General features: G+C 44.3%; 1 protein-coding gene across 3 annotated transcripts; it reads left to right on the top strand.

Moving 5' to 3' along the window:
* Positions 1 to 1,064: 1,064 nt before the first annotated feature.
* On the top strand, positions 1,065 to 24,044 carry slc25a25b (solute carrier family 25 member 25b). Of its 3 annotated transcripts, none has more exons than XM_027010253.2 (11): positions 1,065 to 1,542; positions 14,977 to 15,103; positions 15,233 to 15,320; positions 15,678 to 15,713; positions 16,205 to 16,316; positions 17,223 to 17,381; positions 17,551 to 17,703; positions 19,202 to 19,309; positions 19,634 to 19,801; positions 20,074 to 20,224; positions 20,410 to 24,044. In XM_027010253.2, exons 1-11 carry the CDS (start codon positions 1,213 to 1,215, stop codon positions 20,595 to 20,597), a joined length of 1,620 nt encoding a protein of 539 aa, XP_026866054.1. In that variant the 5' UTR covers positions 1,065 to 1,212; the 3' UTR covers positions 20,598 to 24,044. The 3 variants fall into 3 exon arrangements, with proteins under 3 accessions (XP_026866054.1, XP_026866055.1, XP_026866056.2); XM_027010255.2 differs by lacking the exon at positions 1,065 to 1,542 and adding an exon at positions 8,869 to 9,373; XM_027010254.2 differs by lacking the exon at positions 15,678 to 15,713.
* Positions 24,045 to 24,654: the final 610 nt, after the last annotated feature.

Here is a 24,654-nt window from a genome sequence, read left to right as displayed (position 1 = left end):
ATATACCGCCCTCTTCTGACAATGAATAATAGAAATTATGTTTAGCAAACATTGAACTTAAATGGAAACAAAATCATCTGATTTGTTTTAAATGCCATTTTTTCCTGGTAAAACTAAATACCATTGTGTTTAAAATTGTAGCCAGTCCATTGTTAATGAGAATAAGATGACATATATACCGTTACCAATAAAGTGTTACCTGTCTAATTAAGATACTGAATTAATTGATTCAGCTACTGAATCAATTAATTTAATAGTATTGTTTCGTCGTGTGTTAGCATGCATACAAATTCCCACGATAAGGGATACAGCAGCTACGCCCCTTCATAATGGAAGTTAGTAAACCAATACTATTCTAACCAGTGGATGGGAATGAAGGGAATGTGTAAGACAATTATAATTGGTCAGTAAGCGCCATCCATCAACGTTAGCTGCTTGCCCCGCCCCCGTTCTCGTCAAGTCAGTTTCCTGCGCGCTAAACTCCACCTCGTCGCTTCCGTTGTACCGGCATTTTCGTCGTGCATGCTGTCAAATGGACCGCCAATTCAAAGTTGATTATTAAACGGCATTCGTCTATGTTGGAGATTTGTTGTCGAATTCTATATGGGACGGACACTGGAAACTTATTTGTCATTTATGGGATTCTTATGTTTTCTTATACGACATATAAAGCAAACAAAAAAATCGACACCGGCTTCGGCGAGCTAAAATCGGCTAGTGCATGAATCATCCACCTCATCACTTTTGCCGACAGCTTGCCAGCTGTTGTAGCAGCTTCGCTGTTTCAAGTGGATTGGTACCTGTCTTTTTTTAAGTCTTATTCTTCTGATTCCATTTGAATTTATACACAAAGAAAGGAGGAACGTGTGCGAGGACCATTCACCAACCAGATGTGATCGATTTAACGGCAAACCCTGCTGCTGTGTTGATCACAGCAGTAGCAACCTGAGCGCTAATTAAACACGGGCGGGTTAGCTCGGTTAGCGTTAGCCGGCTAGCACAAGGACTAGCTGGCTGCCTCGAAATAAACGTCTTCGATACAGCCTCTGAAGTATTGACGGTCGTCTTTTTTGTATACGAACTTGGCCAAGTTGTTGGGACATACGATATTCTGTTAAATTTAATTATCTTTCTGACCGAGAGAATTCGCACATTGCTCATTTCATTAGCTAACTAGTTAACTGATAACGATTCGACACTTTAATTCGCGCGATGCAGCGAAGGTCGTTTGTTTCTCCGTTACTTAGCGGAGTTTTCTGTCAGTGTCGATCGGAGGAATATCAGGGCTCCTATCCCGGCGCTAGTGGCATGAGGACAACGTCCATGCATTCGGCTCTGTCCAGCGAACATTTCAGTGAACATGGGGACGAGCCGTCCGCCTCGCTGCATAGCTGCGAGACTTGCGGCGGACCGGACCAGGAGCATCGCCTGAAGGTGTTGTTTCAGATTCTGGACGTAAACGGAGACGGCGGGATCTGCGTCAACGACTTGACCATCGGGCTGAGGAAACTTGGGGTCCATCGCACCCAGCATGAACTTAGGGTGAGAGATCAGGGTATAATGTTTCTTTAGATAGCATGCTCCAGAATAGTTAGAACGATGAGTAACAGTCATGGTTTAAAATCAGCTGGCATTATTAAGTTAGCTAAGTACTTTCACAAGTCTTGTGCTCTGTTGTAGACGTTTAAGAAACTAGCTCTAATTAGCCAAAATAAGCGAGACTTTCTTTGAACTTAGCTCACCATTTGCCTTCTAACAGTAGTGTAAAGCCCAACTTTGCATGCTTTCTCTCAGGGTGTTTGTCCTACCGTGGGGATTATGCTAGATAGTATTGTTTTCAATGTTTTAGTGCGTGTGCCTGGCTGCTTATGGGAACAAATGACCATTGTAATCGTAGGAAGCAAGAACAAAGCAGGTGATGCTCCCACATTATTGCATAAATAGTTTCTTGCTCATAGATCTACTACTCAGTTATGTCATGGAGTTTATTTTCGTCCATCCTGCTTAGTTCCCATTTTCAAATGTGATAGTGATGGAAGTCGTGTTTTAAGCGGTGTTTTAAGCAATACTTTCTAATTTGGCTGGGGTCTTTTGGCCGTCGTTCCAGGGCTCTGCTGGAACATAACAGTCTGGTAAATACTCACTGGTGTTCAGCTCTGAGACTTAAGGCCATGAAAGCCGGCACCTTAATGTGTTCGGGAAATGCACAAAAACATTTTTGGTGGCCAAACAGGGCTACAGCGCTTTTGTGTGTGTCGGTAGTTGCCAGATGTTCCTTTCTCTTCTCAGCAAAAAACATCTGCCTTTAATGTTCAAAGGGAATTAACGAATCTTCATCAAATAAGAATCTAGTTCACCTGGGCTCAGAGGGAGACCACTAGACAGAAGAGAAGACTCTAAGGAGAACCAGAAGTATGATAACACAGGCCATGTTTAATGAGGTTAAACATCCCGGGGGCTTGAACCACAATTACTGGCGCTGAAACACAGCTGTGGTTATTGGCACTGAAGCATTGCTGTACCTTATTCAGTACCTTATTCAGAGCAATATAGTCAAAGTTAGAAAATCTGAGACAGTTAGGGGTGCAATCGTTCTCCTTATGAAATAATGCCAGTGGTCTTCCGTTTGGTCAGCCCTGTTCTGAGAAAATATCAGGGATACTGTATGGTGTCTTGTGGGAGACAAGCTTTGTGCTGTATTTTTACGATTTGGCAGGAGAAATATCTTGAGTTGTTTTTCTGACAGATTATGTTCTGTAATCCATGCTCTAGGTCTGTGTTTATGGTCCACAAACATCAACCTTTCTCATATACAAGAAATATAATGAAATGTATTTGCGACTGATTGCTATAATGTCATAATGGGGCAATAGATGTCCCAGTTCTTGGAAAGCAATAAAAGAATCTTGTTGAGGATTTGATATTGTCAAGACTTGCAATTTGAAAATTGCATCCTACTAAATCTTGGTTTTTCTATGAAATTATTTGTGATTCAGTGTAAATACTTCTGTATCCGTAGAGGTCTGAACTGTCACTGATATGAGGAGAGTGCGTGGGTTCATGCAGATGAGGAAATGCTTTATATTTTGGTATGCAACCTACTTCTGCCAGACTTGCGTGCGCTGAGATTACGGTGCCCAAACCTGCACCATCTGTATGTGTCATGTGCCTGTGCATGCATGAGTATCTGTGCCCAGATGCGATCAACATTGCTGTATATTGTTAATGGGGTATTAACCTGATAACGAAACAGTTAAGATGTCTGATGAGATGGGGCACCAGCTATCTGATTGCACTAAAGCACAGAATGCCTCTGATATAAGTGATCATTGGATTTAGGGCCTCCTCCAGCTATGTTATCCTAGTTCTTCTCAATCATTTAGATTCATTCTGGATATCATCCATTCATCTACCTTTATTGTACTCTCATATTGCTTGTGGACTACCTGGTTGTGCCTGTGACCAATCAGCCAGGTCAATTGAATTACCCCATAATGACAAATCAGTGCTATAATATTGCCCTAGTCTCTTAAAGACATTTCACCCGGCATCCGAGAGCCTTTATCAACCTGCTAGTCCTTAACAGACACCTGAATGGGTCTTCTTGCGGCACGTTCTCCAATTGGTTCAGGCAGAACACACGCCCCAGCATGTGAACTATGTAGTTCGCTTTTCATTATCAGGATTTTTTGGAACCCTTTATCCGTCAGACATTTTTTTTGGGAGATCCCGACAGATCCGGCCCGTTGCCCGACGGCACAAATTAGGCACATGAGGCCCATTTGTTCAGAAGCTCGCCAAAGCATCTTGGACGAGTCAAATTTCCATTGCAATGGGCAGAAACCGATTAGTCGGCGGGGTTCCGTTGAGCCTGAGCAACTAGGCCGGGTCAAATGGTCCCTTGGCAGGGAGTTTGTCTCTCCACGGGAGGACCCCGGAGTGGCCGTGTGCTCTGACACACAGGCTTGAGTGGCCCGTGGCTGCCTAAATGCTTTGCAAGTGAAATGTTTCTAATCACCCGTGAATAGCTTGCAAATTGAGGCACCACAGGAACCTTCCGGGGCAGGGGAGACAGCCAGGGTAGGGTTAGTGAGAGCAGTGGAGACAGCCAGGGGCGGGTCACTGAAGTGCCATCTTTACTGATGACATGAAATGAAACCGGTGAACCGGTGCGTTTTCTTTTTTTGTTAAGTCAGTTGGTAAATGGCTCAAGATGAGGAAGTGGGGAGTTCTGGTTTTGTGACAAGTCTCCTGCTGCTTGTTGAATGAGACGTAGCGTGTGGGATATCCCAGCTGCCTTTGTGTCCTCTTAACCTCTTCTCTCCCTCTCTTCCATGTGCGAATATTTCCGTTCCACATGTAGACATGCAAAAGGTGTGCTGTGTGTGTGTGTGTGTGTTATCTTTGTTCCTCTAACCTTTGCCCCTAGCTTTTTGTAAACAGTTACCCATTAGTTGTCCCACCAATTAACCGTTCAAGTGTAACCTGAGCCTCCAGCCAACAAGATTCACAATGTGAGGGGTTTATGAATGAGAGAGAACGCAACACCTCCCGCTGCCCCATGAGCTGGTGCAGCATCATAGCTGGCTGGTTCTCACAAGATTTTACTTCTTCCTGTACCTTTAGGAAGAAGTAATACATCTTCATTCAGTCATGCAAAATGGCGTTGAGCCGTTGAGCTAATATTTTGGTCCATAATGAGTTCAGCTGTATTTATGCCCTTAGCTGGCGCAATCTTACAGCGTGAGGTGAGATTGAGGTGTTAGATACAGAGAATATTCTACAAACAGTTAGGTGAACAACATGATAGTTGTCACTTGGTTGTTATTTGAGGTGGGGGAACTTTGGCTCCTTCTGGTGAAACATCCTGGCCCACTCCCTTCCTGGCTATATTGAGAAAGAGATCAAGAATAGACAACCAGATGTGGCTGGAGACAGAAAGCCGGATGTGTGCGTGTGTGAGCTGTAGTAATAGTAGTAAAAATTGCAGTGTAGTACACATGGTGTCCAGACAAAACAGGATGTTTTGGACATAGGTCCTTCGTCAGCTGGGCAAGCAAAGAACAGCTGACGGAAATGTGTCCAGATTGTCCTTGTGCATTTATTGTCTTACACTGTAGTTTTTACATTTGCATTTACAGCATTTTTACGTCTTATAAAGTAATGTCACATGATCGCGATATATAATATAAATCGGGCAGACTGGCATTGCATCATCACAGTGCTCACCTGAGTGCTGGAACAGGTAGGTCGAGGGATCTTGGTGCATGATAACTGGCATTTGGTTGTACCAGTTCTGGCATCTCTCAAATTAATGGCTGTTTTCCTGGGCTTTGTCACACAGAATGTTTTGAAGAATGTTTTGTTTATCAAGTATGGTGCAGAAAGCAAAAAAAGTACCAATGGTCAGTGATGCTGTGGACTGAAATAGCTCGTGGCTCAAAGGGGGTCAAAGGAAAACGGCAGGAAACGACCAAGCAAAAAGCGGGGCCGCCACTGCCCATTGCGCTGTACCTGCTGCCCCGGAGTTCAGCCCAGAAAGCGGCGTCTCCAACGGGCTACAGCAGCCGAGGAGCAAGTCAGGTCGTCATCGGGCCGCAGAGGATGAAGAAGTGGCCTGATGGGACCGAGTCCAGGTTCCTTTTGTAGCATGATGACTGAAATTTAGAAATTTGCAGCAGTTCTGTATTAAATATGGCAGTATATATTTTTATGGTGTATTGTACTGGCCACAATGGCACAGTGTAACCATCTACGTAGTCTGACAAGCTTTCATTAATTATTGTGTAAAGCAAAGCAATGGTGTTTCTTAGCATTGTTTACAGATGCAGGTAGTCAATATGTTTACACTGCACTGTTATATTCTCAGAAATACTATAAGATCTTCTTTATCTGCAGCCAGAGGAGTTTCATGTTAAATTTGCGTGATTTATATAAATTATCATCAGAAAAACGCAAAAATATCGATACCTACTCTTGCGTGCCTAGTCTTAACATGCACAAACCTGACTTTGATATCAACTTTCTTTGTCAGCAGGATTGCTCCAGCTATTAGCTCAGGGCCTGAGTACTTCCGGACACCATCTTTAAGGGTGCTGATGAGTCATCTTAGAGGAAGCTTCCGTTCTTCTGAGTAGCCGTCCCATGTGCGCACTCGCCTCAGGCTGAAGGATGTTCAGATGCTTCGTGGCAGCACAGTGTTCATTCAAGATGGCAGTTTGTTACGCAGGACTCGGCCTGTACAGCACAAAGCAAGAGTTAATGTATGATTTGCAGGATTCCTTTAATATGAGAATGTACAGTGAGGAAAAAGCCATTAGAAACACGTGATTTATTCATGACACTGACACAGGCTGGAAAATTACCACCATGATTTAATTTTAATGAGGCTGATTTAAAAAAGGAAAAAGAAAGTATGGCAAACGCAGGAGAATGAGCAGGCGATTGCGTGTATCTTCAGCAGTTTCTGCAACAATTTATGCCCCATTTATGAAGGACCTGTTTTGTTCCACATTGCTTGGCAAGGATGTAGATGATAGCCTTTTGTATGCATCATTCTTTTTCCAATTTTTCTTAATCTATCCAGTGACGCCATTAACTTCTGTGATGTGCGGTCATAGCTGACTCCACTGAGATGCGACATTAAATTGACCTTCGTTTGAGAGGCAGCTTCCTAATTTGTTGGTTTGAAGAGCAGGTCTAGAAATGACCTTATTGAGGATTCAGCATTGACAAGATTTTTGAATGCAAGTTCTTTGACAATAGAAAATGAATGAATTTTTCTATTTGGGTGGATTTCTGGATAGATATCTTACTTGCAGATATGCCTGAAGATAAAGGGGCAAACTGTTGGAAAGGATGTACACTAAAGCAGCAAAGTCATTTTTACCACCAAGAAGTATTAAACAATATTTATGAATCTATTTATTATTTTCACTTTTTCTCTAAAGTGCTGCTCATATCAGATAAGAACCAAATTGCTTTGTAGTTCTCAAATGATTGTTTATGCTCCATAGAGCGAGTCCTCCACATGGAGTCAGCAATGTTTGAAGTAGGTTTATAGAATCTCTGAAACATCCAGGCCAGTAGGTGTTACTATAATGACTGTTTCATTAACGTAAAGAAGAATTATATGAAAAATGACTTATTTCTCCTTTAATGGACTTATTGCTATTTAAGTTATAGTATTTACACACAAAAAAAATTATCCCATCCCATTTTCATGTTGTAATTTTATAATCATAGCAAAAAGCATGCATAAAAGTACACACACACACACTTTAATTTACATTTTGTCATACAGTACTGAGTGAAGGACATTGAGCAACTTTGTAATGCCACGTCAACAGCCAAGCTGACAGGTTTTTGGACCATGTTATCCTCTTGAATAGAAATGATACCCTTTTGCATTTTGCTCCTTTAACGTACTAAAATTATAACAAACCAACGTCAGACAGGAAAGAATAGGTTATATTAAAATGTTGATTTGTGTCATTTATACTCCTACACAGCACAACGTTGATCATGTCTGAGATCGAATAAACATGGCATTGACCAAGCCATGTTGGTAATGGTTCTTGTATAGATGATGTAGGACTATAGGATTTTGCCAGGTGTCCTGAATGTATTTCAGGCTTTCACATAATCCATGACATGACTGGGAGTGCTGAGTGAGTTGGCTTGGAATGACTCAATCCGTTACTTCCATCCCTTCTCATCAGTAGAGGGCGCCCGCTGCCGTCTTCATTTATTAACTCTTAAAGCGGCCCTGCCACTGTTAGTGATGCCTGATCTGTAACTTGATTGACCTTCTAGAAAACAGAAGGTAAGGCGATTTCAAGTTGTTAATAATACTAATAATAATAATAATAATAATTATTATTATTATTATTATTATTATGTGTTTTTGTAACGGCTAGGCTGCCAAATTTGATGTTTGACGATGATGACTGTGCCTTCTGTGTAGAGATATCGAGAATCTTTCTCGATGTAGAGGACATCACATCAATCATTACTTAGTGGTACCCAAAGTTCCCAAAGTTGGCCCATGACTTATTTCCGCAGTGCAGCTGCGAGGTGAGGTTAAAGTTCAGCTGGGCGGACACAGGTGATACCTGGGAGGAAGAGACTCAGGTTAGCGCTCTAAAAAATGTGTATGTGAGTGTTTGTGGCTGATGCGAGTATAGTTTCCATGGTGATTCTGTGACAAATTGACTGAGCGGGGAGAAAAGGGCACAGCACAGTATGGGGTAGAGGGGGGTGGTGGAATCAGCAGATTTTCTGCAGTGCTGAATGGCAAGCGATGGAGCCATTAATCGTCAGTCTTCTGGCCTCTGACAGGCTACTCGGGAAAGACTGGATAGTGTGGTCGGTTCTGATTGGCTGAGGGGAGGCTGCAGTGAGCCTGCAGCTTTTTCTACCGGCATTCTTCTACTTTGAACTGCAGCACTGTTCGCCGGCAGCGTAGGCTGCTGCTGTGGAGCTGCCCGGTCATCCAAGCAGCTGGCTGACTCAGAGAGAGAGTTTCAATTGCAGTGTCCTTGCACTCACTGCTGATCACATGCTGTGTGGGGATTTCTCTGTTAGTTTTACCGGTTCTTTGGCCTGCGAATGATGTAGGACTACGGGACCTGCTGGAGGCAAGCATCTGGGGAAGTTTTACAAGCTGAAGTTTGATGCGTTGTTTTGCAAGAGGACTGGGAGGGCTGGTTGGCTAACTGTGTTTCCAGGTTTCTGAGGAGACTGTGTGTGTGTGTGTGTGTGTTGTGTAGGGGTGTGTGTGTTGTGTAGGTGAGTGCTGCAAAAGCTGCATTGTGCTGGTGTCCCCAGCTGCCCTCATCCTCCTGGCCTAATACACTGCTGTCTCAGTGCCCTCCACACACATACATACATACACACACACTCTGTCTCTCTCTCTCCCTCCAGACATCTGTGAATTTCTGTGTTATTGCACAGAACCTAAGGATAAGCATACACCCATACAAATATCCATTTCAGTCAGTTAGGGACAGTTACACACTTGTGTGTCGGTCTCTTCCTCGATCTCTCGTTCTCTTATTCACTCTCACTCTCACACACACAACCACGCATACCGAGAGGTACTAGCAGCCAGCAGCGTATCAGAAGCATCTCTCTAAACATGCTCCAGGACATGTGGTCGAGCATGTCCAGATGGTTCCAGAGCTCATCGGCGTGCAAGGGTGAAGATCCGCTGGCCGAGAAGAACGAGGAACCGGCCTTGAATACTGCAGCGACATCCAACTGCAAGCAGCATGCCACACGCACGGCTGGTCAAACAGCGGAGCACGACTTGCCACCAGCAAAGAAAACCACAGTGCTGATATTGGTGGCGCCCCCTAAGGACCTCGGGCAGGTACTGCAGTATGAGTCACTTTACAAAGCCTAACCTGGACTTCGAGCTTCAAAGCTGCAAGTTTCAGTTCTCTTTAGAACATTTGGTCAACCCGAGAGACACAGTCTGCTGTCATTCGCTTTCAGTGTCTACCGCTTATACATTATCGTATCCTAAAGGCACATATTGTCTTACACATTAGCTTTTAAGAGTGCTTTGTGCAAATGTGGGATGGTTTTTCATGGTGCAGGTCAACTAGTCTTATAATAGAGAACATTCTCAGTATACCTTGTCTGCTGACAGTGTTATTTAATTCAAAATCATCACCGTAATGTATTGTAATCTGGCCTGATACAGGAAAGGTAGTAAAGTGAACTAGATTAAGTGGTCATAGTTCTGAAAAAAACCTTAATGTCACAACAGAGGCAGCTAGAGGGAAAAACGGTGCTTAGCGTAGCCCCAAGGTAGTAATGTTAAATTATGTCATAGCTGCTGTCTGCCTTATCACTCAGCTCTGCAGTGAATGAGTTCTTTTCACACATGGGTGATAAAGGGGCCCGTGTGTGCATCAGGCAGGTCTACAGCGACCTGCAGAGACCCAGTGGTCTTGCTCCAAAGGGGTCCAGCTCCAGCAAATGCCATCTGGCACTGCGTCCTCTGCAACTGTGGGGTAAACCTGAGACGTGCACTTGCCGTTACCTGATTGGCTGGATGGAGCGAACTTCACATGCACATGCTGGTTTGATCCTAGGCTGTGATGACGGCACAAACTGCTGGCAGACATACCCTTGTTCTCTCTCTCTTTTTTTTTTTTTTTTTTCCTTTTTCACCTGGTTGTTAAACGAATGCATAAAAAAATGCCCTTTGATGAGACGTTTGTGGCGTCCCGAGGGGAGGTGTTTGGGGGGAGGAGTGTTGTTGCAGAAAATGTTTAAATGAGATACTGAGTAACAATTATGTGTTTGTAATGCAGGGGAGATGTGCACTCTCAGTAATGATGCCACAATGTACCAGGATGGAATGTGAAGATTAGTGGCCAGTCACGCTTGGCACCGTTTGGGTCCCCTGAGCAACAGCGTTAAACACACTGCGACAGCCGATATGTCAGTTGAATCACCTGACGGGGACATACAGCATTACATATTTGGGCCCATACATCTAATTCTAGCTGGGCTACATTTGGTGAATGCTGCAGGCTCTTCGGAGGTCTGCATTAACCCATACGAGAGACACCATGTTGTCTGCCCTTGGCTTCCAAATGTCAGAGTGATCTTTTGAATGTGCTGACCAGTTTCCCCTGCTGCTCTTTGTTCCTGAACGTTCTGAACGTCTAAACGTTTTAGCTGGAAACTGTATCCATAAAGTAACTTTGCCGGCGTGATGAAAACAGTCAGTAAGCTATATGTTCCCCACTCACTGCAGCCTGTGGGAATGTCCCTCTCTTCTGTCCTGTTTTTCTGCCGTTGCAGTGTGTCCACTTAAAACTATTGCATGTGGAGTCAGGGGTGGCCCATTTCACAGGTTCTTAAGAGTGCTGGACCTTTTCTCTAAAGCAGGTGCAGGTTTAAGGTTTAAGGGTCTTGCCCAGTGACCCAACAGTGGCAACCTGGTAGTGGTAGTGCTTGAACTGGCAACTATAAATAGTGCTTACTGCTTGTCTCATTATTCTTTCAGGTTTTTAATCTTCCACGATTGAGTGCAGGCAGTGTAGTTACAGACCACACAGAACATGATAACATTTAGCACTGCTAAATCAGCAAAACTAATGGAAGAGTTGTTGAAATGGCCATCCTTGGACTCCTGCCATACCCCAGGAGGGGGGGCAAATATTTTCTCACAAGCTTCAAATCAAGAAACTTTGTATCCTTTCCCCGCTGTCTGTCTGACTGGACCAGCAAATCAGTGGAGCAAAATTCTATTATTTGGGGAAACATCACTGCTTATAGGTCTGCCACAACATTGTCATGAGGGGATGGCTGTCTTGTGTGTATTGTGTTCCATTCAGTCTGTCACCTGTGATCAAGCTTGCTAGTAACTAGCCATCTAGCTAACTATGGGCATGAGTCAACTTTGGTCGCAGTCCATAGAAACGTTCAGTTTCAGCAATATCGGCATCGTTTTTTTTAATTATTTTTGATTAGAAGACTTAGCGCAGTTTATAATCCCTACCCCATTAATAATGAACGAGCTAATCTTCCGTGACATTTTGTGAGCTGCGCTTCGTGAGCCACACCCTTGAAATTTGATTCAGAAATAAAAGAAGGCGGAGCCGGCGTTGCTCAGCCAATCATGTTAGAGAATTTCCCAACCAAGGCGTGGAGGGCGGGACTGTTGAGCCGCTTTATTACGGCGCGTCTTTTAACAGCGCCGTCTGCATTTGGTGAATGCTGCAGGCTCTTCGGAGGTCTGCATTAACACGTACGAGAGACACCATGTTGTCTGCCCTTGGCTTCCAAATGTCAGAGTGATCTTTTGAATGTGCTGACCAGTTTCCCTGCTGCTCTTTGTTTCTGAAGGTTCTGAACGTCTAAACGTTTTAGCTGGAAACTGTATCCATAAAGTAACTTTGCCGGCGTGATGAAAACAGTCAGTAAGCTATATGTTCCCCACTCACTGCAGCCTGCTTGAATGTCCCTCTCTTCTGTCCTGTTTTTCTGCCGTTGCAGTGTATCCACTTAAAACTATTGCATGTGGAGTCAGGGGTGGCCCATTTCACAGGTTCTTAAGAGTGCTGGACCTTTTCTCTAAAGCAGGTGCAGGTTTAAGGTTTAAGGGTCTTGCCCAGTGACCCAACAGTGGCAACCTGGTAGTGGTAGTGCTTGAACTGACAACTATAAATAGTGCTCACTGCTTGTCTCATTATTCTTTCAGGTTTTTAATCTTCCACGATTGAGTGCAGGCAGTGTAGTTACAGACCACACAGAACATGATAACATTTAGCACTGCTAAATCAGCAAAACTAATGGAAGAGTTGTTGAAATGGCCATCCTTGGACTCCTGCCATACCCCAGGAGGGGGGGCAAATATTTTCTCACAAGCTTCAAATCAAGAAACTTTGTATCCTTTCCCCGCTGTCTGTCTGACTGGACCAGCAAATCAGTGGAGCAAAATTCTATTATTTGGGGAAACATCACTGCTTATAAGTCTGCTACAACATTGTCATGAGGGGATGGCTGTTTTGTGTGTGTTGTGTTCCATTCAGTCTGTCACCTGTGATCAAGCTTGCTAGTAACTAGCCATCTAGCTAACTATGGGCATGAGTCAACTTTGGTCGCAGTCCATAGAAACGTTCAGTTTCAGCAGTATCGGCATCGTTTTTTAAAATTATTTTGATTAGAAGACATAGCGCAGTTTATAATCCCTACCCCATTAATAATGAACGAGCTAATCTTCCGTGACATTTTGCGAGCTGCGCTTCGTGATCCACACCCTTGAAATTTGATTCAGAAATAAAAGAAGGCGGAGCCGGCGTTGCTCAGCCAATCACGTTAGAGAATTTCCCCACCAAGGCGTGGAGGGCGGGACTGTTGAGCCGCTTTATTACGGCGCGTCTTTTAACAGCGCAGTCTGCTCGGACGGACTGGGCAGAGCTTTTGCACGGTTGTGATTATTAATCACCGCTTAAAGGAATATTTAATGTCTGCTCCTGCAAGAAATGCTGGGCCTCTGTATTTACGTGCCTGTTCCCAATACAAATCAGACTGAATTTGAATATTTCGAAGCAAATAGTTTGCCGTCTGAGTTGAAGTCTCTTTTTAAACTCAGTTTATTTCTAACATCTCAGGAATTCACTACGTACAGAAAGTGGCGAAAGGTATGTTATTGATGCTACCGCCTTCTGTCCACTAATACTGCATATGGCTTGCAGACTTTTTACATGTTTGCCGTTGCTTTCTGGAATATTGGTTTGATTGTAAATGTGTGAAATAACACGGTTATTTTGATAACGGAGCTGCAATCTTCCATGTAGTTTACAGGGGCTTTGGGGTTATATATTTTAACCCATTGTGTTTCCAGTAGATACGTTTAGGAGCTTCCCTGTTCATTTTTATTTATAACCTCATTTAGTTATCCATATAACTTTACTAGCGGGATAAATGGCATCGTTTGGCTGTTGTTCAGTTCTGTTTTGGAACAAAATTTGGATTACGGTGACCTCAAAATTATTTCATGATTTAAATCAGTGCTTTTTTAAAATGGGTTGTATTAAACCAGATTATGGCACAGCATGTTCTCATTGAATCTCGGAGTGCAGCTTCAGTCTTGAAGGTGTGCATATAGTGCTGTGATTTTTAAGTCCACTGGCTTTAACCACTGCTTTCAGGATTAGTCTAGCAGGCAGACTTGGAAAGTGCCTTGATGACTTCTGTCTCTTTTTGTAGTGATCACATTATTTTCGTTTCCTAGAATAATTAGCTACGTTCCCTGCGTATTATAATTTTGTTGTTGGTTTGTACCATTTGTAGCCTACTGTTATCATGCGTCCATTGTTAAATAAAAGATGAGTGTTTGTTTATTAAAAGTGTTACACCGTGATATAAACTTAACGCAATGCTATTCTCCGATTGGCTTCTCTTAATTAACGTTTCACACTGGGTGGCTTGTAGTTATTAACTCAATGTTAGATCCTCCAGGCTGGCATATTCCCACAAAATGCCTTTGGCTTCTAAAGCGCCAGTTTGTTTACTGCAGTGTTTCACGAGTCACCCCCTTGGCCACCTAAGCCGTTCGCTTCATAGCAGTTCTCTGTAACTGCCCATGGATCCCATTTATGGGTGTAAGGGGAGAAATGTCTTCAGGCCCGCTAGGTCGACCAGAGGACCCCTAATAATTACTCCATACCACCACCACCCCTACCCCCTCCTGGGACACTGCATCCACAAAGTAAAGATGACCAAGGCACCAGAGTTAATTAGAACAGCTAATGCTTTGGTCAGTGCATGCATGAATATTAAACAGAGTAGTTGAATATTACACCGGTTCCAGTCAAAATTTGCTCATTCTGCCCAAGGTGTTATTCAGGATTATGTAACTGGTGAATAATGAGTGTGCATGACAAGTACTCAGAATAATATCATATTCTGGGAAGTATATGAATAAGTGTATATGAAAGCTTCATGAGGCCATTCTCATAGAGGAAAATGAAGTTAAAAATTAAACCCTCGCCTCCATTAGCATCCGTTCCTCAAGCGCATTAAGCTCAATGGCTTGAACCATAGATGGGTCTAGATGGGATGTTTCTCTCAGGCAGTTGCCCCTGAAAGCTCATGTTCCTTGCACTCAATAGACTGCTGCCAGGACAGTAGCAAACAGCGCTAATGGGAGCAGCAACGTGCGCAGTCAACCTTTCAGAGCAGCCCCGACCAAACCCATATGTCTGACCAAACACGGCCCATATGTCTGACCAAACACGGCCCATATGTCTGCGCTCCTCAGAAAGCAGTCATCTCCATGACTTCATGAACCTCCTATCTGGACGTTCCCTTGGCCTTTGCCACTAATCTGGTGTGTGTGTGTGTGTGTGTGTGTGTGTGTGTGTGTGTGTGTGTGTGTGTGTGTGTGTGTGTGTGTGTGTGTGTGTGTGTGTGTGTGTGTGTGTGTGTGTGTGTGTGTGGTTGGTTCAGAAAATCGTAAAAGCTGGAGATAAGGACCTGGATGGGCAGCTGGACTTTGAAGAGTTTGTGCACTACCTGAGGGACCATGAGAAGAAGCTGCGTCTGGTCTTCAAAAGTCTGGACAAGAAGAACGATGGTAAGGACAGGGATTTCTTTGGTATGCTGGGGGGGGGGGGGGGGGGGGTTCATTTTATTTTATTGTTTTGGTATGTTAATTCTTAGTGTCTCTCTCTCACCCCCCCCCCTCCCCTCTCCCTCTCTCTAGGTCGCATTGATTCACAGGAGATAATGCAGTCACTGAGAGACCTTGGGGTGCACATATCTGAGCAGCAGGCCGAGAAAATCCTCAAGAGGTTAGTTCACCTGCCTGTAGATCTGCGCAGACATCAATCATTTGGCCTTCCACCGCCCTTCATTTCATTTTCTCCCTCATGTTTACCACCTTGTCTTTTTTAAACACTGAACTGCATTCATTAGCTATGCCTGTTAAAAATTGCATCAGCCATTTAAGTATAACCAATTTGATCCATGTTTAATCTCTATGCAACTACGAGCTTCTTAACTATACTTGAGATGGCATTGTGTGTGTGTGGGGGGGGGGGTAACACTGCGTCTTTCTGCTGTTTCTCCACATGCTGCCTGCCTCTCCCTCTCTCTCTCTCTCTTTTTCTCACATTATCACACTCTCCCTCCTATCTGCGTCTCCTCAGAATTAGGAGGGGCCATATCTGGGCCCCCATAATGTAGTAAGTAAGCGTTCTTCTTCCTGCATCGCTCTTGTCTGCATCACCCTCTCCCCTCGTTCGTTTGCTTTCTGCTCTTTTGGCTTTACCGCTTTTCTTTATTCCAGCCTAACTCCCCCCCCCCCCCCCCCCCCCCCCCCCCCCACCCCCCCATTTGGTGCTGCTTTGAAACAAAAGCATATCCAGCAAAAAGTTGTGGGATATTTAACAGTAGCGGGTCTTCGCTCTTCATTTTTTATGCCCTTTTTGACTGAGACATCTCAGAACATGGGAAGATACATTTTTGCCACGACAAATGTGGACCGTGTCTCCGAAAGGGGCTTGAACTTTGAAACCTCTGCATGCAGGATAACACAAATCCCATCCACCGGGCTGTGAGCGGGAGCTGTGGGTAATGCGCTTAACTATCGTTGGTAGGAGTCAGGACAGGCGAGCACAAAAGATCCCCAGTTCCTCCATAGCTAAGCTGTCTGTGTACCCCCACCCCCCAACAGCATGGACAAGAACGGCACGATGACCATCGACTGGAACGAGTGGAGGGATTACCACCTGCTTCACCCAGCTGACAACATCCCGGAAATCATCCTCTACTGGAAGCATTCCACGGTAGGGCCCAGTCCTGCACCCCTGCACTTCCAGGAGCACTGGAGTGCTGTCTGTTTGTATTTGTTTCTGGGCCTTGTTGTTTACTCTTTGGTCTACAAGATGATTAAGAAGCAAATACTTTATGTAAACAGAGCTAAGAAAAGTTGTACCTGTTAGTTCATGTCCTGGCACAGTCGGTCAAAAAATATTTACTCTGACAGGAACTGTGCTTCCTCCGATACACAGACTCCCGAAAACAGACTCCTATACATAAAGACATGCGGCCATTTCATCATTCATGGCCGTAAAGATTCAGTCAAACTCTTGCATCCTTCTGGAGGCAGGAAAATTCCATTAAGGACCACACAGGATCAGATGCGCTAATCTCCTTGTTTAGGCACTCTGTGTGCCTCCCTGGGTGACACTGTGTGAAGAAAGCTGGGGGCGTTTTCTTTTTTCAATTCATTCATTAATTTATTTATTTAGAGTGCGTATCAGGGTTTTTTTTCTATCAGGTATGGAAGTAGTCCTGGCTAGTGTGGGCCAGCCCGGCATCTCCACCCCGCCCAGCTTCGCCCCCTCTCGTTCAGATAAAGCACATCATTCCTTATCACCGCAAACCAGATAGGGAACACAGAGTGGATTCGTTAATCATACATGACTTCATCCGGCATAATCCATATGTGATTGATTCTTTTCATTGGTTTGAGCAGACCAGTTTTCAGTCAGTGGCAGAAAAAAATATTAATATGTAATGAATATGAATATGAACTGGTACTTAAGCCCCTCCCTCAGCTTAAGACAGCTTGCTTTTAAAGGTCTTTCATAAAAATCAAACATTGTAGTAAAGCATTCTTTTTAAAAGCTGTGTTGTCAAGGAGACAGGCCCAGCCTTCTTACGTAACGCGTGTGACGTGCTCCATGCAGATATTTGATGTGGGGGAGAGTTTGATGGTCCCTGACGAGTTCACAGCGGAGGAGAAGGACACGGGCATGTGGTGGCGGCACCTAGTGGCGGGAGGCGGGGCCGGCGCCGTGTCCCGTACCTGCACGGCGCCCCTGGACCGGCTCAAAGTTCTCATGCAGGTAAAGACCGTCGCCAAGCCTCTGGGAGAGGAGACCGCATACTAACCCAAGGAAGAAACAGATTACAACTCCATGTTCAGTCTTTCAGAAAGCTGTGGGCTTTCGGACCTGTGCAAGCACGCCTTTCGCATGTTCGGCGCACTGACGCGTCACCCTGGCCTTTTCGCAGGTGCTCGCTTCTCGCAGCAACACGATGTGCATCGCCGGAGGCTTCTCCCAGATGATCCGCGAGGGCGGAGTCCGGTCGCTATGGCGAGGGAACGGCATCAACGTTCTGAAGATCGCGCCCGAGTCCGCCATCAAGTTCATGGCGTACGAGCAGGTAGGTCTTGCTGCGCAGCGTTGGACAATCGGTTATTAAGTATTACAGCCATCAGTCGGTTATAGTATCATATGAGCAGGTTACAGTGACATCTGATTACTCTAATCCAGCCCTGGGCATTGTACGGCCCGCGGGCCGCATCCGGCCCTCTAATTATCTCTGACCGGCCCTCGTGAGATGAAAATTTGAAGTCAAACGTAAATGTGTAACTACGACACCTATTACACTGTGATAGGTGCACGGAATCAAGGACTTTGACGAAATACAACTACACTGCTTTTATTTTGAAGGCAACTTTTTGTTTTTGTTTTTTAAATTTGCGTTTTCCACTCAGTGCGCTTATGCACCTTCAACTCAAACGTCTCAATAAATGAGTTGGATCGCTAGGAGTTGGCTCTTATCCGAGGTTAGCTGTTAGCCCTTAAATGTGTCGGCTAACGTTAAAAAAAGAAAGATTGACGCAGAATGCAGAGTTTTTAGCAAGGAATGGACTTCTAAATATTTATTTATTTATTTATTTACTGACGTCGAAGGTAAAACTGTGTGCGTAGTTTGTGGAGAGCAGATAGCTGTGTTTGAGGATTACAATTTGAATCGCCATTACGAGACCAAACACGCAGAGAAATAGAAGAACTTGACGGAGGCAGAGCGGGCACGGGCATCTGAAGATTTGCTAGCGAAACTGCAAAGGCAGCAAGGATTTTTTACAAAGCTCCACTCATCCAGGGATGCAGCCGTCAGGACCAGCTTTGTAATATCACACAAAATTGCAAGAAACAGCAAGCCATTCTCTGATGGGGAGTTTGTCAAAGAATGTTTGGTGGACTCTGCAGCGCTAATTTGTCTTGAGAAAAAAGCGTTTGCAAACGTGCCCCTCTCCAGGCATGCTTGGAGGATGTTAGTTCTCTTTGGCTCTACCGACCTACGTGAACATGAAGTTCACATCAGTGATGAAGTTCAACAAATCCAGATACAGATCCTCTCTGTGATGATCACTTGTGTGCTGTCCTTCGCATATCCACCTCAGATATTCAACCTGACTTCAGTGCACTTGTTCAAGCCCAAAACAGGCTATATTTCTCTCATTGAACATTTTTGTATAAAGTTAATGTGCTGCTGGTCTTTGAAAAACTTGATTTTTTTGTGTAAAGTTGTGATGCTAGTTTTTTTTTTTAAATGCTGCAGAAAATGCTCATTTTCAAAAAAATGTTTGTTAAATTGTGCTATAATTCTGTGCTCCACATTTTCATGTTATTGTAATGTTTCATTTACTGTTTTTTATGAAGGGATAGTATATATACTGTATACAGTATATAGGTATTGGGTAGAACTGAGTTAAGTATATTAGTCTGGCCCTCTCAAACCATTCCAATTTCTCATGTGGCCCCATGGGAAAATTAATTGCCCACCCCTGCTCTAATCAGTCCTTTAATGATTCTTTTCTTTTTCTTTTTCTTTTTTTTTTCTTTCCTGGCATGGTTACTCTGGTGTCCACCAGATAAAGCGTGTAATTGGCAGTAACCAGGAGACGCTGGGCATTCTGGAGAGGCTAGTGGCAGGGTCTCTGGCTGGTGTCATCGCACAGAGCAGCATCTATCCCATGGAGGTAAGAACAGACAGGAGAGTGCGCGACCCTGCTGTGGTCCGGGTGCGGGTCTGTGCAACTGACCGCCCTCTGCACAGGTGTTGTAGCGAGACAGCCACATCCACCCGGTCTGAAATGCCAGCTCCATCGAAATGCCGGGTCCTTTTTAAACTGAGCGATTCCTCGACTTTGCGTAAAGCAGTGTGTGCTTGGATGTCCTTTATTTCCTGTGCCATTGCTTTGAGAAGAAGTCTAGATGAACAGATGCTCTGCTAAAAATTCATTTCCCCTGAAGCACTTTGAGCTCTTTGGAGCTAAACGAAGGCTCCCCGTGTTTCTCGGAAGGTTCTGAAGACCCGGCTAGCATTGGGGAAAACGGGTCAGTACTCGGGCATCATGGACTGTGGCAAACGCATTCTTCAGAAGGAGGGCTTGGCGGCGTTCTACAAGGGCTACATTCCCAACATGCTTGGCATCATTCCCTACGCGGGAATAGACCTGGCCGTCTACGAGGTGCGTTGGGCGTCCTCTGCTCTGCTACTGAGCTGCTCTCATTTCATTTTCATTAAGACTCCACTGGCTTCAAAATTCAATTTTGGGAAAGCTGTAAAATGTATAATAAAGTACTGTAATAATACGTATGGGATTAATAAAAACAAAACAAAATTAAAAACTGAATAATTAAATAATTACACAAATGTGAATAAAGAAGTTAAGCAAGCTGAACACAATTAGATGGGGAGTGGTTGGTTATCTCTCTCTCTCTCTCTCTCCTCTGCCCGCAGACGTTGAAGAACTCATGGCTCCAGAGGTTCGCCACAGACAGCGCGGACCCGGGCGTGTTTGTGCTGCTGGCCTGTGGCACCATGTCCAGCACCTGCGGCCAGCTAGCCAGCTACCCACTGGCCTTGGTTAGGACACGCATGCAGGCTCAAGGTAAGCATCCCGTGCTGCTTCACTCCCTGTGTTGACCCCCATCCACCACACTGTGGTGCTGCTCAGCCTTGTTTGTCTCCACCCTCTGTCTTTCTTTGAGTGTGGACAGTACGCCAAACCATTAATGGTTTGCCCTTTCATGTATGTAATTGAACCTTCCCCTTCTCTCTCTCTCTCTCGCTCAGCTGCCACGCTGGACGGGGGGCCTCAGATGACCATGAGTGGCCTGTTCCGGCATATTTTGCGGACGGAGGGTGCCACGGGCCTGTACCGGGGCCTGGCGCCCAACTTCATGAAGGTCATCCCTGCCGTCAGCATCAGCTACGTGGTGTACGAGAACCTGAAGGCCACGCTGGGGGTGCAGTCCCGGTGAGGGCGGGACGATCCACATCAGCTTTTGTTTCCCTTAGTTGTTCCTTTCTATATTGTTTTCTTTGAGATGCGATGAAGTGCCGGTCCAGGGAGGCCCCTCTGCCCCTGCCCCGGGGAATTGTGGGTGCCGAGTCCTGAGGTGTGAGCTGTGAGTTTTGTTTTGTGAATGGGAGGAGTTGTGAACTAAGCTGAGATGACACTCGGAGCCGTCGGGACGAGACAGCATTCCGGAGCAGGATGTCATTGTGACACGCTGTTTTCAGAACATCACCCTCAAAAATCAGAAGCCCTCACGTGATCGGCCGACTGCAGTCACCTGAGTTTTACCGGGGCCAACAAAGTGTGCACCGTTCAACACGGCTTCAGTGCTTCAGGAGATCGGAAGAGCTCTCTCCTCAGAGATATTCGGTGTTGATTAGGCTGCTTACATGTCATTGTCTTACAGTTTCAGTAGGTGGTAGTGTTGGTTAACAAAGGGCTTGAGACCAACACCTACTCATACACACCACATCCACCTTTTCAATTGGATATGTTTTGTTTTGTTTTTTGTTTTTTTTTTGTTTTTCCTCTTGGGTTTTGGGTTTTTTTTTTTTGTTGGTTTTTTCTATTATCACATATATTTGCACACTACTTTCATATCACTGTTTTGTTCATATAATATTTATTAACATAATAAATGTTCAGGTTTTGTTTGTTTTATAAGTGCAGAAACCACATGTCCTTAAATCATATAACAATGCCTGCAGCTGAATTTCATGTGCACATTCTCATTAGAATAATTCCGTTTTTATTTCTGTTCACTTTAAGTATGTTGTCAATTATATTTATTTAACTCTAATCTATACAGTGAAAGTTCAGTATTCAGTATCAACAGTTGTTGATATTGGCTGTACAAAGTCCATATTTTGGGATTAGAATCTTGCATGGATTCAGAGCAACAAAATTCAGAGTCCAGATGAAGATCTGATTTATTAGTACCTGCTGAAATTCAGACACTACGAGTCAGTTCTTTGAGACTTGGCCAGGAACATCACCATGGTTGGTATAAGGCCTTGCATTAAATTAATTCAGCTGTTCGCATTAGAACTGCTGCCCTGTATGTTGCTTTGGCAGGAACCCGCGCCTTTAAACCGAACCTCCTCACAGTATTGGTGTGTGCGCATCGCGAGCATTGGTTTCCTGGATTCTCATTGCGTCTCCCGGATGGGAACAGTAAGAAGTGGGAAAATGCACTCAGGAACTTTGATAACCTGTGGAACACAGCCTCTTTTTGTTTTGAGTCAGAATGAATGACACTAGAATGAGTAAAAAATAGTTTTTGACTAAACGTTTTTGGTGGGTGTGTGGGTAGTTAAACTGAAGGTTATTGTGTCCAGAATGCTCCATTGCCTTGTTTACGCACAAAGCTCACAGACCCCAGCCCTGGGAGCCTCAGGCAGGAAGAGCTTAGTTTTCCCTGATGCACTTATTTCAGCATGTTTGTTCATTATGCAGTTGACTCAGGTGTATTCTAGAGGAGGTCCTGCAGTGTTCTGTCAGTGGTATTCAGCTCCTGTCCAGCAAAGATTTTAGTTTTCGCTTGTATTGTTGAAGCAGCCCTTGGGAAAAAAAGGCACACGGATTAGGTATGCATGTATACATATGTACCGTTTTGGATGAGAGCACCCACGTGGATGAAGATTTTTGGTTCGACTCAGCATCCAGCCAGATGTTGAATTTGACGCTTTGAAACGCCCGGGGCCATACGTCCCCAAAACTGCACTCAAAGAGCATCAAAACATCTCCCGGAAGAGACGGCAGCTTCCTCCAAGCCTGCAGAAGCTCTTCATGTCTCCGTAGTAGGTGCAGATTTACAGCCACAGCCTGGGGCCAAGCAGGTGTAAGGTGCTACCCTTCTATGTTCAACTCCAGGTACATGTGATCACCTTATGTGCTGCTAGTGGAATGTCAGCTCATCTACATGGAAGAGAGAAAGAGTGATTGATTTTATTTATTTTTTTTTCCTTCTAATAATTGTGATTCTCAGGGAGAACACCTGGCTAGACTATGTCATTCCAGAAAAGACCAACTGAATTCAAAATGGTACCCATTTGGCTTAAAGGCTTCTCAGAGTAGGTCTGTGAATGTGTGTAGTGCAGTATAGCCTATGAGTAAAGCAGAATGCCAGACCGGAGTCTGGAGATCCTTTTGCCTTTGCTGTTGCGCATAAAGGGTTTCCCTCTTTAGCTGATCCACGCACCGCTTCTCCTCGTCAGCACCTAACCCTTCACCCAGCAGTCGCCAACCCAGCTCCTGAAGTTCTAGCCTCCTGCAGATCCACCCAGAATCCAAACATCCTTAATCAGCCGGATCACGTTGGTCGGATTTGGGCTGCTGCCAGTTCTGAGAGAGGCCTGTCTCCAGGAATAGGCTCTTTTGGCCTCTGCCTTCACGCTTAAAAATGACACTGCAAAATTGGCTGCAGATCAGCAAAAGAGGGGAAGTTTTCCTTCTCTCTGTGGACGGCCTAAATCCGAGCAGGACCTTCCCCCCAGTTCACCTCTGTTGTACTAATGCCTGTATATGTTTGTGTGCAGCGTGTGTGTGTGTTGTAGATGATCATAGAGCGCATGTAATGGGGCTTTACGAGATGATGACTTCACCTCCTAGTGAATGCTGCTTCTTTATTCATTATTTTGTCTTAATGCATTTTTGCACTCTTCTCCTTATGAATTAGCTAAGGCTAAAACCACTCATTGAATTATCTCAACAACTGGGAATGCATAACAGTACTGATCTGGGATCAGATCGGAGCCCCTATGAGCCCAAAACCCCACACTGATCCTCAGACCCCACCCCCTACCCCATTGCCTGACATTGCCTGTCCCCGTAGCCTGTGTATGTAGCTGCTAACGCAAATGTGCCGTTTGCCACACGTACACAGGTGTGTGCTGCTCACGAGCCACCTGAGGATGCGTCCAGAGCGTGGGACGCTCAGGTCGGATTCCTTTTTCTCTTTTGTACGTGATCGAATTCATGGGCTTAGTTACAATCAACAATCATTAGTTGCTGAAAAGATTATGATTGTGGTCCAAAGCAAAATACTGAAAAAAAGATCTGCCAAGTTCCTATTGGTTCCTGTCTTTGTCAAAGACGGTATCTGATGCAGCTTCTGATATGGATGGAAATTACTGATTTGACTGCCTGTGTAAACAATGCCTTGCAATACGAAATGCTCATAGATGCCAGTCTTTTGTATACAAATACTTATTCTGCAACACAACATCCTGATGTACAATAAAGCCAGAATCACATCTCAGATTTAGTCAAAGCTAAAACGTTATAATCAATGCAAAAATGTGCTGGACAAAATGCGGTAACCCTGATAGAATGCAAAAGTGAATGAATGTAAATATATTTATGTTTGTTTTGGAACAATGGTCAATAAAATAATCTTATTTCAGTTAAATGGTCCATTCTTGCTGGGAGGATGGGCACATGTACTAAATTTCACCAGGGCTTGTAATAATACAACTTCTAGTGTTAGTATATTAAAATTTTTAAAAGCATTATTAGTTTGGAATAACACATCTGTCACAGGAAAAAAAAAAAGTTTATTCTTTGAGAATTGGTGCACAGGTAACATTTTACTGATAAGTCAGCTGCTAAGTGATGGTGGTTGTTTCTACTCACACTCCGATTTACTCAAAGATAAAATAACCACAAGAGATTAAATTACAATAGCAGAAGGTATTCCTAGTAGTATAATCACTCTCCTGTGGGATTCTTCAGAAGAAACTTTTTAATAAACTTACTACAATGTCACTCAGTGGTCTTGAAAAGTTTAAAACATTTATTAGAGTCAAGAGTTTTATTAGCGTTCAAGAACATGCAGTACTAGATCACTGGGCTTCTAAATTAATCAACTAGCATGAGGTTTGGACCCTCCCTAAGGAGTACATAATACATAACCAAATTAAAGAAATCTCATTCAACACTATCCATATACGTTATCCCTGCGACAGCACCGTTTCAAAATACAACACAAGTGGAGGACATATGGAATCTGGTAAACGTGT

Source organism: Electrophorus electricus, chromosome 6, assembly GCF_013358815.1.
Source record: "Electrophorus electricus isolate fEleEle1 chromosome 6, fEleEle1.pri, whole genome shotgun sequence".
NCBI lineage: Eukaryota > Metazoa > Chordata > Actinopteri > Gymnotiformes > Gymnotidae > Electrophorus > Electrophorus electricus.
Note: the sequence above shows the minus strand (reverse complement) of the source record. Positions and strands in the feature narration are given on the sequence as shown.

What these genes read in the sequence shown, in the direction of transcription:
- slc25a25b (XM_027010253.2), top strand. Translation starts at nt 1,213, where the DNA reads ATGCAGCGAAGGTCGTTTGTTTCTCCGTTACTTAGCGGAGTTTTCTGT. An exon ending in TCTGGACAAGAAGAACGATG is followed by an intron (nt 15,104 to 15,232) that starts GTAAGGACAGGG and finishes CCCTCTCTCTAG; the next exon opens with GTCGCATTGATTCACAGGAG. An exon ending in TCTACTGGAAGCATTCCACG is followed by an intron (nt 16,317 to 17,222) that starts GTAGGGCCCAGT and finishes TGCTCCATGCAG; the next exon opens with ATATTTGATGTGGGGGAGAG.